Source organism: Elaeis guineensis, chromosome 1 (genome assembly GCF_000442705.2).
Source record: "Elaeis guineensis isolate ETL-2024a chromosome 1, EG11, whole genome shotgun sequence".
Lineage (NCBI taxonomy): Eukaryota > Viridiplantae > Streptophyta > Magnoliopsida > Arecales > Arecaceae > Elaeis > Elaeis guineensis.
In genome coordinates this window covers 17183106-17195316 of record NC_025993.2, presented here as the reverse complement: position 1 = coordinate 17195316, position 12211 = coordinate 17183106, and the positions used below count along the sequence as shown (strand labels likewise).

The following is a 12211-nucleotide window of genomic DNA, read 5'->3' as shown; positions in this document are numbered from 1 at the left end:
TAATTATCTTAAATTATCTTTAACAATTAGGTTACAAGTGAGCCATCAAATCCCTAACATTGGGACGAGTACAATATATTCCCATTTGCCCCATGTATTATAATCAAGACACCTAATAGGTGTTATACAAAAATGTAATATGGCTATAAACTAACTCAAGTCAAAACTCCCACTTAAATAAGTAATTTCAATATATAAATCATGTTGGTTATATCCTATAAATTGAATACTCCCTTTTATGTATTATGATGCATGAAACTCTTTATGTAAGCACTTCATATTTTTCTTTGTAAATAATTTTTTATAAGCCATTCAAAGTCCAACTTTATGACATGAATTTTATGTGCACAAAACAAAAATTATATCCTTTATTTCTAAGAATAACATCAATATTATACAAGAAATAAATTAAATAAAAATTGAACTAATGATTCTCATATGATCCACATGATTTTATGCGATCTAGGGGGTGATTTGACTATTCGAAGATTCCCGTCTGCTGTAACAATCACAGGCTTTTATAGATCCTGGCTAATCTTTTCTGGTAAAACTTTATTTTTTGGTAAAATGATCCTGGCCAATCTTTAATCACAAACGTAACATTAAAGAAGTACCGAGTTAAAACAATAGAAGTTTATCTCTAAGATCAATCAAAAAAGACATTCTTTTAAAGAAAAAAAAGATTGACATAATACCATCAAAACACTAGGACACATGATTTAGTGCACATAAATTCTTTAGGTTACATTCAGGATAATGATACAATACCATCAATACAATCAAACCACTAGGAAATAGAAGTTACAGAATAAATATCCAAGTCCAATACACAGTTTAGACAAGGCAAATGAAAAAAACAGAAGCTAAAAGATACCGAGCACGTCCTTCCCAAGCCAACCGCGAAATTCACACAAAATTGTACCTGAGAATAGAGAAAATTAATAATATGAGATTAACGGCATAATGGCCACTGGTCTAATGGTGATAGACAATTTAAAGAGGGAAAGGTAAACATGATGGAAGTTGTAACACCCGGCCCATTTGGGCCCTGGACCAAGCCCAAAGCCCATATATATATATAAAAAAAAAAATGGAACGAAGAAGACTTCCGCTGGGAGTCTTTTTCCACCCAAATCACCGGAGGAGAAGTCGAATCCGAGGGAGATTCGACCTCCCCTCCACTTTATAAGACCCCCTCTCCCCCTCCTCAACAACCCATGATGATCACCGGTCTCTCTCTCTCCTTTCTCCTTATTTTTCTCTAATTGAAGTCGAGGCCTCCCGTACCCATGCTCGTCGGAAATTGGAGCCGACGATGCTGCTGAAGCTTGAGGTAAACTCTTCTTCTCCTTCCTCTCCTTTCCCATGGCTTCGTGCACCCTCGCCGGCCTTCGGGATCATCAGAAAATCTATGAAAAGGGTGAATCCTGTTTTACTCTATTTCAACCGGGCCCTTTCCTCTCTTTTCCGGCCACCAGCACCGTCGGTTGTGGCATCACATCCCTAGGATAGGACCCTCATTCCTTTATATCTCTTTCCTGAAGGTATTGGCCGTCGATGACTGGCCAATGATCGAAAAATAAAAGAAAAAGTAGCGATCCCCTGTTTTTCCGATCTCTTCTTGATTTCTCGCCGGTCGAACCTTGCCGCTAGCCATCTCTTGCTCCATCGCCGCCTCCACCTACTGCCGGACCTCCGATGAAGCCGTCGCCCTTGCCGGAGCCAAGCTAGAGCCCCCTCGTCCGTCCCCTGTTTCGGCCCAAGGGAGGCTGTGGGAAGAAAAGGAAAAAAAAAGAAGAAGAAAGAAGAAAAAGAAAAGAAAAAGAGAAAAAGAAAAAGAGAAAAAGAAAAATAAAAAAAAAATAAAAAAAAAAAAGAAGAGAGAGAAATTTTCTCTCCTCTCCCTCCTTTCTCTCTCTTTCCTCTCTCCTCTCTCTACATTCTCTCTACATTTTCTCTCTCTAGATTCTCTCTCTAGACCTTTCTCTCTTTATGGATTTTATCTCTCTAGTGTCTTTCTCTCTCTGATTTCATCACGAATCCTAAGATAAAATTGATATAAAAATATGATGACCTGAGATTGCTCCAAAATTCATGCAGTAGATTAGATTCCGATCTGATCTTTATTCGAAATTAATAACATCAATCATAGTTAATCCATATTGAGTTATCCTGATATGACCTCTGATGATCTCGACCATGATTGCCTCATCGAAATGATACGAAGATTCTCTCCCCACTTTCTCTCTCTACTTTCTCTCTCTAAAATTTTTTCTCTTTTCATGGATTTTCTCTCTCTAAAAATCTTATGGATCAGTGGAGGATCCAGATACTTAGACAAATCCTAATTTTGGTTAATCCTGAGAGAGGTTCTAGATTTGTGTTATTAGGATTGATTATCGGATAATTTTCTTGATATATGATTTTTATATTTGATTAGGGTTATGAAGAGATGATTGTTTGCATATGATATCGAGTAGAATATTTTGTTAAAAAAATTCATAAATCAAAGAAGAACATTGATTTCTGTGCTTGGATCAATTACCGATAAAGGTAAGAATCCCTGTACATGATCATCATTATATATGTTATTTTATCGTTGGTTTTATCTCATTGATTTTGCATCGATGGATTTGAGATCGATGAATTTGTTATATCTGAGACACTGTTATTTATTTATGTGATTTTGAGCATGAGTATGTTATATCAATACATATGTATCAGCGATTGATGGCATGATTATATGGGTATGACATATTTATTACACCGTAAAATTTGAATTGATTAATAAAGTCAAATATTATAATTTTATGAAAATAAAAAGAAAGAAAAATATGGTTTGAACTGGCCTTGTTATGTGGAATAGCCTGTCAGGAGCTTATGCCTGGGACAGCCCCCACAGGTTTATGTGTGGAAGAATCTGATTTGAAAAAGATTATGGCCACTTTGATCCAAGAAAGATCATGAGTATTTCAATCCGAGGAAGATCACAGAAATCGATCTGAATAAAAGATCGTCGCATGATCCTGGTAGTCCAAAGCCAAAGCCAAAAAGAAAAGGATTAAAGATGATGTGATAATAGAAGAAAATAGAAAGATAAGACATGAAACAATCGTTGAATAAAATTATTTCACTTATTAACATATGATAATGCATCTCTTTTAATAAAATAGATAATCTATAAACGTTTGCAGTATTCTGGACAGTGAACATCGACTTTTATGTGTTATTGCTTATCTTTATTTTCAGATTATATTATTATATTGGTGTGATATGAGAATTCTTACTGGGCTGTAAAGCTCACATCCCTTCATCTTTCTTTTCTTTTTAGAGTTACAAGATGTCCATGGTTGGCTATGGTATAGATTTATGAGTGAGCAGATGCATAGATAGAGTACCGTTGATACCTGATCAGAGGATTGAAGGAATGTTAATTGTAATTATGCAAGTTTTATGAATTATTATTGAAATTAAATATTATGGTTGATAAAGTTGTAATGATTTAATTTGGCCTTGCATATTCTTTAGGGCTTGCTCTAAGGAGTATGCGGACATCACGTATCCGATCCGGATGTTGGGTTCGGAGCGTGACAAAGTGGTATCAGAGCTCAGGTTATGATCATTAAGGATTATAATATAAATGATTTAAATATTATAGAGTAATAACAGAGTTTAGGTTATGATCATTGAGGATTATGATATAAGTGATTAGGATTTGATAAAATGATATTAGAGCTTAAGTTTAAGTCACTAGGGATTATGAAGTGATATCAAAATTTTATGCATGATCAATAGGATGTGACAGAGTGATATCAGAGAATATGATAGAACAGTACTAGAGCTCAGGTTTAAGGTCACTAGGGATTGTCATATAAGTGATATCAAAACTTTGGGATTATAATTAATAGAGTATGATTGATAATATCAGAGTTTAAGATTATGATCATTAAAGGTATAATAGAATGATATTAGAGTTTAGATTATGATCACTAGAAAATATGATTTAAGTGGTATTTGAGTTTAAGATTCAGAATTGTAATTTTAGTGATATCTGAACTTAGGTTATGATCATGAGGAACATGATAGATATAAAAGAGAAAATTCAATATTTAGATTTCGAATCAATAGATATTAAGATGAAATTTATGCATAAGTTGCATATGATATCTATAATAGAATTAACGAGTTATATCTTGAATTTCAATTAGTAGGGTGGCCTGAATATAAGAAGAGTTGACCCTGGAAGGAAGCGGGAGGTATTGATATGTTATGTTGAGTATACTCGATGATTTTGAAATGCTAAACTTATATGGATGGAAATTATGATAACTTTTCTGATTTTGATGTTAATTATCTAAGTATTATAAATTTTAAATTTATCAGAAGGAAGTTAGGATATGGTTTAAGAAGAAATTTCATCATATGAGATAGAAATATTTTTGAGCATTGAACCTATAAGAGAATCATATATAAAACTCAATCTTAGATGAAAAATATACTTGAATTTTATTATGAGAATATGAGATACACATCTTGGTGAATCTTTGGTTACTCAAAATATCATATTCTGAATATGATTCCTTGATCTTTCAAGTTACATTGAATTTCAAGTCAAAAGTTTACTTTTTTAAGTGGATCAAAAGTATTTTGATATTGTTGTTAAATTAAAGAAGAAAATTTATTTTATCAGAGTATGATATATAAATTATGATAAAATCTTTAATAATTTATATTACTATTTGTGGATTAATTTTATTTTTTTATTTTTTTTATGATTGTTGAAGATGGTGAAGTGTATTAATTATTCAAGTCAAAGTTTGGATTTTTTTTTAAATTGAACTAAGACATCTTGCTAGTGTTAAATTTTGAATGACTTATACAAGGGACAAGATTTTGTATGGATTTATTAATTAATATTAAGGGTTGTGATGAAGGGAGCTCTCTAAGAAATAATCAAGTTGATTCTACTTATAAGGATGTTGGCTTGAGTTTTTTTAGTTTGTCAAGTTAGAATTAATTCTTTTAAAAAGGAAGATTGATTTAGAATTATCTAAATGATTGTAAGGTAAATCTAAGGTTAACTTTAATTGATTCTAGACATGTTGGATTCTTGAAGAGTGATAAAACTTATGCAATGATTTCAAACATAGGAAGTGGATCAAGATTTAATTTTTATATGCTATACCCATAGATAGTAAAGATAAAGAAACTTAAAATTTTGCCCTAAGTCTTATATAAAATTTGAAGGTTGGATCTATCCTGGATTGATCTCACATATAAGGATATTTTTATCTTTGATAGACTTATATAATTTGATAAATTAAGATCAGAGTGTGCAGCAAAAGCATGATGGATTAAATTGATTAGAAATATTAATCTTTTAAATCAAAAGATATTATGATGAAATACATTAGTTTCAAATAAGGAAAGATTTTATTGATAATGAAAGGATGCTATAAATTTTGATATAATCTGATCATAGTCGAATAATTTTTATCAGTAGGTTGCTTCATTGTAGATAATACCAAGAAATTCTAGATATCTCAAGATTATTAACAGCTTGATAGTTATGATATTAGTTCAAACTTAGAATGTCCTAACATAGATCTCATATTTTTTTTAAATTTAATATTGTTACTTGGACTGATATAGAAGATTGAGATTTTCTTAAGATGAGAGTCTACATATAAAATTTGTTGGAAGGTCAAGAGAAGAAAGAAATCGATGATTGTGAAGGGTGCCCGATGTTTGATCTTTATTTATTTTTCTATCAAGTGTAGTCTAAGATAATTATGAATTTTGAGTGGAATATATTAGACAAATAACGGTGGTATATTAATACAAATCTAAAATGTTATAGTTCTTCAAAAAGTTGAGAAATCAATAAGAGGAGATGAATTTGAAATTTTAAATAATTTTTGTTATAACAAGATCATGAGAAATAAATAATATATAAGATATTATCGTAAGCTTGAGAATGACATGAAGAATGTATACTTTGAAATATGTATCTCGAACGACATAACTTAATTTCGAGGATGAAATTATTTGAAGGGGGGAGAATGTAACACCCGGCCCATTTGGGCCCTGAACCAAGCCCAAAAGCCCAAAGCCCATATAAAAAAAAATGGAACGAAGAAGACTTCCGCTGGGAGTCTTCTTCCACCCAAATCACTGGAGGAGAAGTCGAATCCAAGGGGGATTCGACCTCCCCTCCACTTTATAAGACCCCCTCTCCCCCTCCTCAACAACCCATGATGATCACTGGTCTCTCTCTCTTCTTTCTCTTTATTTTTCTCTAATTGAAGTCGAGGCCTCCCATACCTATGCTCATCAAAAATCGAAGCTGACGATGCTGCTGAAGCTTGAGGTAAACCCTTCTTCTCCTTTCTTTCTTCCTTCCTCTCCTTTCCCATGGCTTCGTGCACCCTCGCCGGCCTTCGGGATCATCAAAAAATCTATGAAAAGGGTGAATCCTGTTTTGCTCTATTTTAGCCGAGCTTTTTTCTCTCTTTTCTAGCTACCGACACCATCGGTTGTGGCATCTCATCCCTCGGATAGGACCCTCATTCCTTTATATCTCTTCCCTGAAGGTATTGGCCATCGGTGACCGGCCAATGATCAAAAAATAAAAGAAAAAGTAGTGATCCCCTATTTTTTCGATCTCTTCTTGATTTCTTGCCAGCCGAACCTTGACGCCAGCCATCCCTTGCTCCACCGCCGCCTCCACCTGCTGTCGGACCTCCGACAAAGCTGTCGCCCTCGTCGGAGCCAAGCTGGAGCCCCCTCGTCCGTCCCCTGTTTCGGCCCAAGGGAGGCTGTGGGGAGAAAAGGAAAAAAAAAAGAAAGAAGAAGAAAGAAGAAAAAGAAAAAAAAAAGAGAAAAAGAAAAAGATTGCTTTGAAATTCGTGCAGTAGATTAGATTTTGATTCGATCTTTATTCGAAATTGATAACATCAATCATGGTTAATCCATATTGAGTCATCCTGATATGACCTCTGATGATCTCGACCATGATTGCCTCATCGAAAGGATACGAAGATTCTCTCCCTACTTTCTCTCTCTAAAATTTTCTCTCTCTTCATGAATTTTCTCTCTCTAAAAGTCTTATGGATCAGTGAAGGATCCAGATACTTAGACAAATCCTAATTTTGGTTAATCCTGAGAGAGGTCCTAGATTTGTGTTATTAGGATTGATTATCGGATAATTTTCTCTATATATGATTTTTATATTTGATTAGGGTTATGAAGAGATGATTGTCTGCATATGATATCGAGTGGAATATTTTGTTAAAAAAATTCATAAATCAAAGAAGAACATTGATTTCTGTGCTTGGATCAGTCACCGATAAAGGTAAGAATCTCTGTATATGATCATCATTATATATGTTATTTTACCGTTGGTTTTATCTTATTGATTTTGCATCGTTGGATTTGAGATCGATGAATTTGTTATATCTGAGACACTGTTATTTATTTATGTGATTTTGAGCATGAGTATGTTATATCAATACATATGTATCAGCGATTGATAGCATGATTATATGGGTATGATATATTTATTACACTGCAAAATTTGAATTGATTAATGAAGTCAAATATTATAATTTCATGAAAATGAAAAGAAAAAAAAATATGATTTTGATTGGCCTTGTCATGTGGAATAGCCTGCCAGGAGCTTATGCCTGGGACAGCCCCCACAGGCTTATGTGTGGAAGAATTTAATCCGAGAAAAATCATGAATGGCTTGATCAGAGAAAAATCATGGCCACTTTGATCCGAGAAAGATCATGAATATTTCGATCCGAGGAAGATCACAGAAATTGATCTGAATAAAAGATCGTCGCATGATCCTGGTAGTCCAAAGCCAAAGCCAAAAAGAAAAGAATTAAAGACGATGTGATAATAGAAGAAAATAGAAAGATAAGACATGAAACAATCATTGAATAAAATTGTTTCACTTATTAACATATGATAATGCATCTCTTTTGATAAAACAGATAATCTATAAATATTTGCAGTATACTGGACAGTGAACATCGGCTTTTATGTGTTATTGCTTATCTTTATTTTCAAATTATATTATTATATTGGTGTGATATGGAAATTCTTATTAGGCTGTAAAGCTCACACCCCTTCATCTTTCTTTTCTTCTCAGAGTTACAAGATGTCCATGGTTGGCTATGGTATGGATTTGTGAATGAGCGGATGCATAAATAGAGTACCGTTGATACCTGATCAGAAGATTGAAGGAATGTTAATTGTAATTATGCAAGTTTTATGAATTATTATTGAAATTAAATATTATGATTGATAAGGTTGTAATGATTTAATTTGGCCTTGCATATTCTTTAGGGTTTGCTCTAAAGAGTGTGCGGCCATCACATATCCAATCCGGATGTTGGATTCGGGGCATGACAGAAGTAGAGATCACCTTGCTGAAGTGAGAGCACTTACACACCCCTGATTTTAGCCTTCCGTTTGCTCGTTGGTTTGGAAGGGGGGAGGGGGTCCCTTGGTATACCGTATCCATGAGGGACCATCTATGTCTTGGATCCAAACCTCAGGGATCCACTGAATGAAATTTGGTGTATCCTTCGGGAAGCTCGTAAACAGTGGTGAGCTGCATTTCAGTCGAAATTTTCTGAGATTCTGCACGGCAGTCGGAGCATTTTGATGCGGCTCGAGTCGGTCCAATAACCACCGTGGGAGGTGCTCCGATTGTTGATCAGGATTATTGGAAACATCTGGGAGGCACTCCGGCGAGTGACCAGTGGGTATCTCTGAGGGCCCCTGGAGCACAAAAGGATGTTCCAGGACCACGACCAGGAATTGCAACTTATCAACATTCTCCACGTGCTCTAATCTTGGGCAATTCAGTATACGCAAAGATTTCAACATGGGAAGGTTTGATACTCTTTCCAACCTCGGGTTTTCCTTAATATAGAGCTTGTCAGTTAAGGAGGGGAGGTTTTTGATTTCTCTCAGGTTGTGCGCGCCCTCAATATGCAATTTCTGCAAGTTAGTGGCATACCCCAGACCTTCCGGAAGAGCTATTAGCTAGGGACAGTTCTCTAGGCGTAGGCTCTTGAGATGCGGCAACAGCTTAGAGGCTCCTCTAATTTCATCACCAACCTCTTCCACCACGCCTAATGACCATTCTTTCCAGTTGCGCATGTGTTTGAGTTGCAGGTATTCAAGCCTAGGAAATGCAGTTAACTCCTGAGCCACGGCGACCAAGAAGCTCGGGTCCAATCGTTGAGATCGCATCTGCGCCTGAAATCCGAAGGAATTTCAGCTGGGGCAATAGGCCTAGCGGAGGAAGTTGCCGGCATGACCTACATTTATCAAGTTGCAAGAATGCCAGGTGAGGAAAGGAGGCACCCAGTGAGGATGACATCAACCAGCCGGGAAAACCGCTACCAAAGAAGTCGTGGAATTGAAGGTCTTCCAGGTTGGATGGAGGAGAGAGGTTGTTGCATATCTTGTTCACTTTCTGGATTGCGTCCTCCCCGCATCGTGGCTGATTATTCTCAGCCTCGGGTGGAAGCCAGCACAAAACCAATTTTCTGAGAAAGCAAATGCTCGCGAGTGCCGAAGCTCCAGCTCGTGACCTCTCCAACCTGTCTATCCGGAGCACTCTCAGCTGGGACAGAGATTGCAGCTCCTGCAAATCGCACCCCTGGTCTTGCTCGCCTCCATCATCACCGACAACAAATCCTTCAAGAGAGACGAGATTTCTCAATTTGCCTATTCCTTTTGGGAGATGGCTTAACGGAGTCTTGTCGAGGCCAAGGCATCTTAGATTGCACAACCTCGTGATGGCCTTGGGAAGCGTGTGCAGGGATTTACAGCCAGAGAGTTTCAACGTCTGCAGATTTTGAAGGTGTCCGATAGACTCTGGTAAATTTTTGACATTCGTTCCATCAAGATCCAGGTACCTTAGATGTAACAGGTTTCCAATGGAGTCTGGAAGGCTCTCCAGCCCTGTGCCGGTCAAGTCCAAAACTCGTAGCTGCCCGAGTCTTCCAAGATCATGCTCAACTATCTTTGTCCCGGCACTATCCCACACAATTAGAGTCCTCAAGCATTTCTGCTTTTTCACCGCATCAGGGATATCTAGCCTCTCTCCCATGTTTGAAACTGACAAGCGACGAAGCTTGATCAAGCGGTTCGTGTTATATGCGTTTTCACCACCAACAAAAGTGTTCTCATCTCCTATCAAAAATAGAGCAAGAGAACGTAGCAGATCATGCATTGTGCACCAACTCTCATCTACAAAATAAGGATCAAGTCGTAAAAGATTCCTGCAAATCAACTCTTTGTAGTAATCTTCAGCTAAATCTTCTAGCAATACATCACCTTGTGATTTCACAAAACCTTCAGCCAACCAGTACCGAACAAGATCATCACGGTGCATCCGAGAATCCTCAGGATATAATGAGCAGAAAAGAAAACATTGTTTCAGATCAGATGCTAAATCTTCGTAGCTTAAAAATAAGGCTCCTGGGAGTTCTGTCTGAAGTTGGCTCATAGACCATGCATCACTTCTCAGAACATTATTCCACTCTATTATGCTTCTCTTCTTCAACTTTAGAACCCCTGCTATGGTTTTGATTGCAAGAGGAAGGCCATCACATTTTTTAACAATTTTAAGACCAATGTCTCTTAAATTAAAAATCTCTTCCTTTTCATCATCTCTAAAGACTTTCTTGCATACCAATGCCCAGCCATCATCAGTATCCATTTCGTCAACATGGTGGACAAGTGCTCTCATATTCGTAGCCACATTTATGTCTCGAGTGGTGATCACAATCCTACCACCAGCCGTTGCACTTTCTAAAGGATATCTGAGCAGATCCTCCCATACTTTTGCTTCCCATATATCATCTAACACAATAATGAACCTTTTTGAAAGGACAGAGGAAAGATAAGGTACGAGTTCAGCTTTTGTCTTAGCCTGCCTATAATTTCCACCCGCACTCCTAATCATCTCTTTCAGCAACTCTGTCTCTGAAAAATCCTTGGACACACACACCCATACTCGCATAGGAAAGTTTTCTTTTATTCTTTCATCACTGTATATATTAGAAGCAAGAGTAGTTTTGCCGATTCCACCCATCCCAACAATCCCCAAAATCCAGCATTTTTGTTTATCTTCTTTGACTAATAAACCCACAAGACCCTGGGTAGCTTCTTCGATTTGTTTCCCTACGATATCAGAATTAACCTCAATGGGAAATGTCCGACGAGGATTCACTCTGCTCACTTCGACATCTTGGTTAGTGTATTCTAGTTTAGGCAATGCTGATCTATCCTCCACAATCTCTTTCAGCCTATTATTAAGATCTCTAATTCTGTTACCAATTTCACGGCGGAACTTCATACAACTGAAGCAAGAAAATAAAGGGAAGGGATAGGGATGGCATACCACAGAAATGGATTGATGGCTTTCCAATAATTTGCTGCCTTTGATGATACAAAGGTCGATGATATCATCCGCATCATACATGATGTCTTTCAACTCCCTCACCCAATTACCGATGTTCGAGTCTTCATGCCTCTTCCGCTCTGCATTTTCAAGAAAACCTCTTATCCTTTCCAGTCTTGTTTGGAGCTTTTGGAGGTCATCCTTCACTTTGAGCGTGATTGACACCTCACCCTCTACAAAATTCGTGAGTTGGATCACGAATCCTTTCACAAAAGCATCTACGATCATTGCCATCTTTTGAGAAGGGAAGCTCCTGATACTTCAAGAGAATTCGAAACTGCGAGACACCACGGATCCTTGCAAACCTATGTATAAAGATTCAAATGAAAGACCCTATGAGTCAAGGGAAATGCCGCACAAAAAAGAAAATAAGAAGCTTGTTGGAAGATGGAAATGGATTTAGACAACGACTTTTTCATTAATAAATATTTTTTCCATCATTATTTACGAAGAAACGAAGGAAAAGGACAATTGATGCTTACGAGGCAGGCTTTGCAATTACCGCAGGCTCCCTTGTCCGCTATATTGGTCATTTTTAATTACTTCTAAGTTTTTTTTTTCTTTTATGTACATATCTTTTTAAATATTAAAATTTATATAAATATTTTTAAATTAATAAATATATTTATAAAATATTTATTTTATATATATATATATTTTACATATATATCTACATCATCTAATATTGTTAAGAAATTAATAATTTATAATTAAAATAAA

At 36.3% G+C, this 12211-nt stretch overlaps 1 protein-coding gene across 1 annotated transcript; it reads right to left on the bottom strand.

Annotated features, from left to right (window-relative positions):
* Nucleotides 1-8452: 8452 nt before the first annotated feature.
* LOC140855185 (putative disease resistance protein RGA3) lies at nucleotides 8453-11810 on the bottom strand. The gene is given in 2 exon segments (XM_073251050.1): nucleotides 8453-9235; nucleotides 9237-11810. Coding segments are annotated over 2 exon segments (3255 nt in total). The 5' UTR covers nucleotides 11726-11810; the 3' UTR covers nucleotides 8453-8469.
* Nucleotides 11811-12211: the final 401 nt, after the last annotated feature.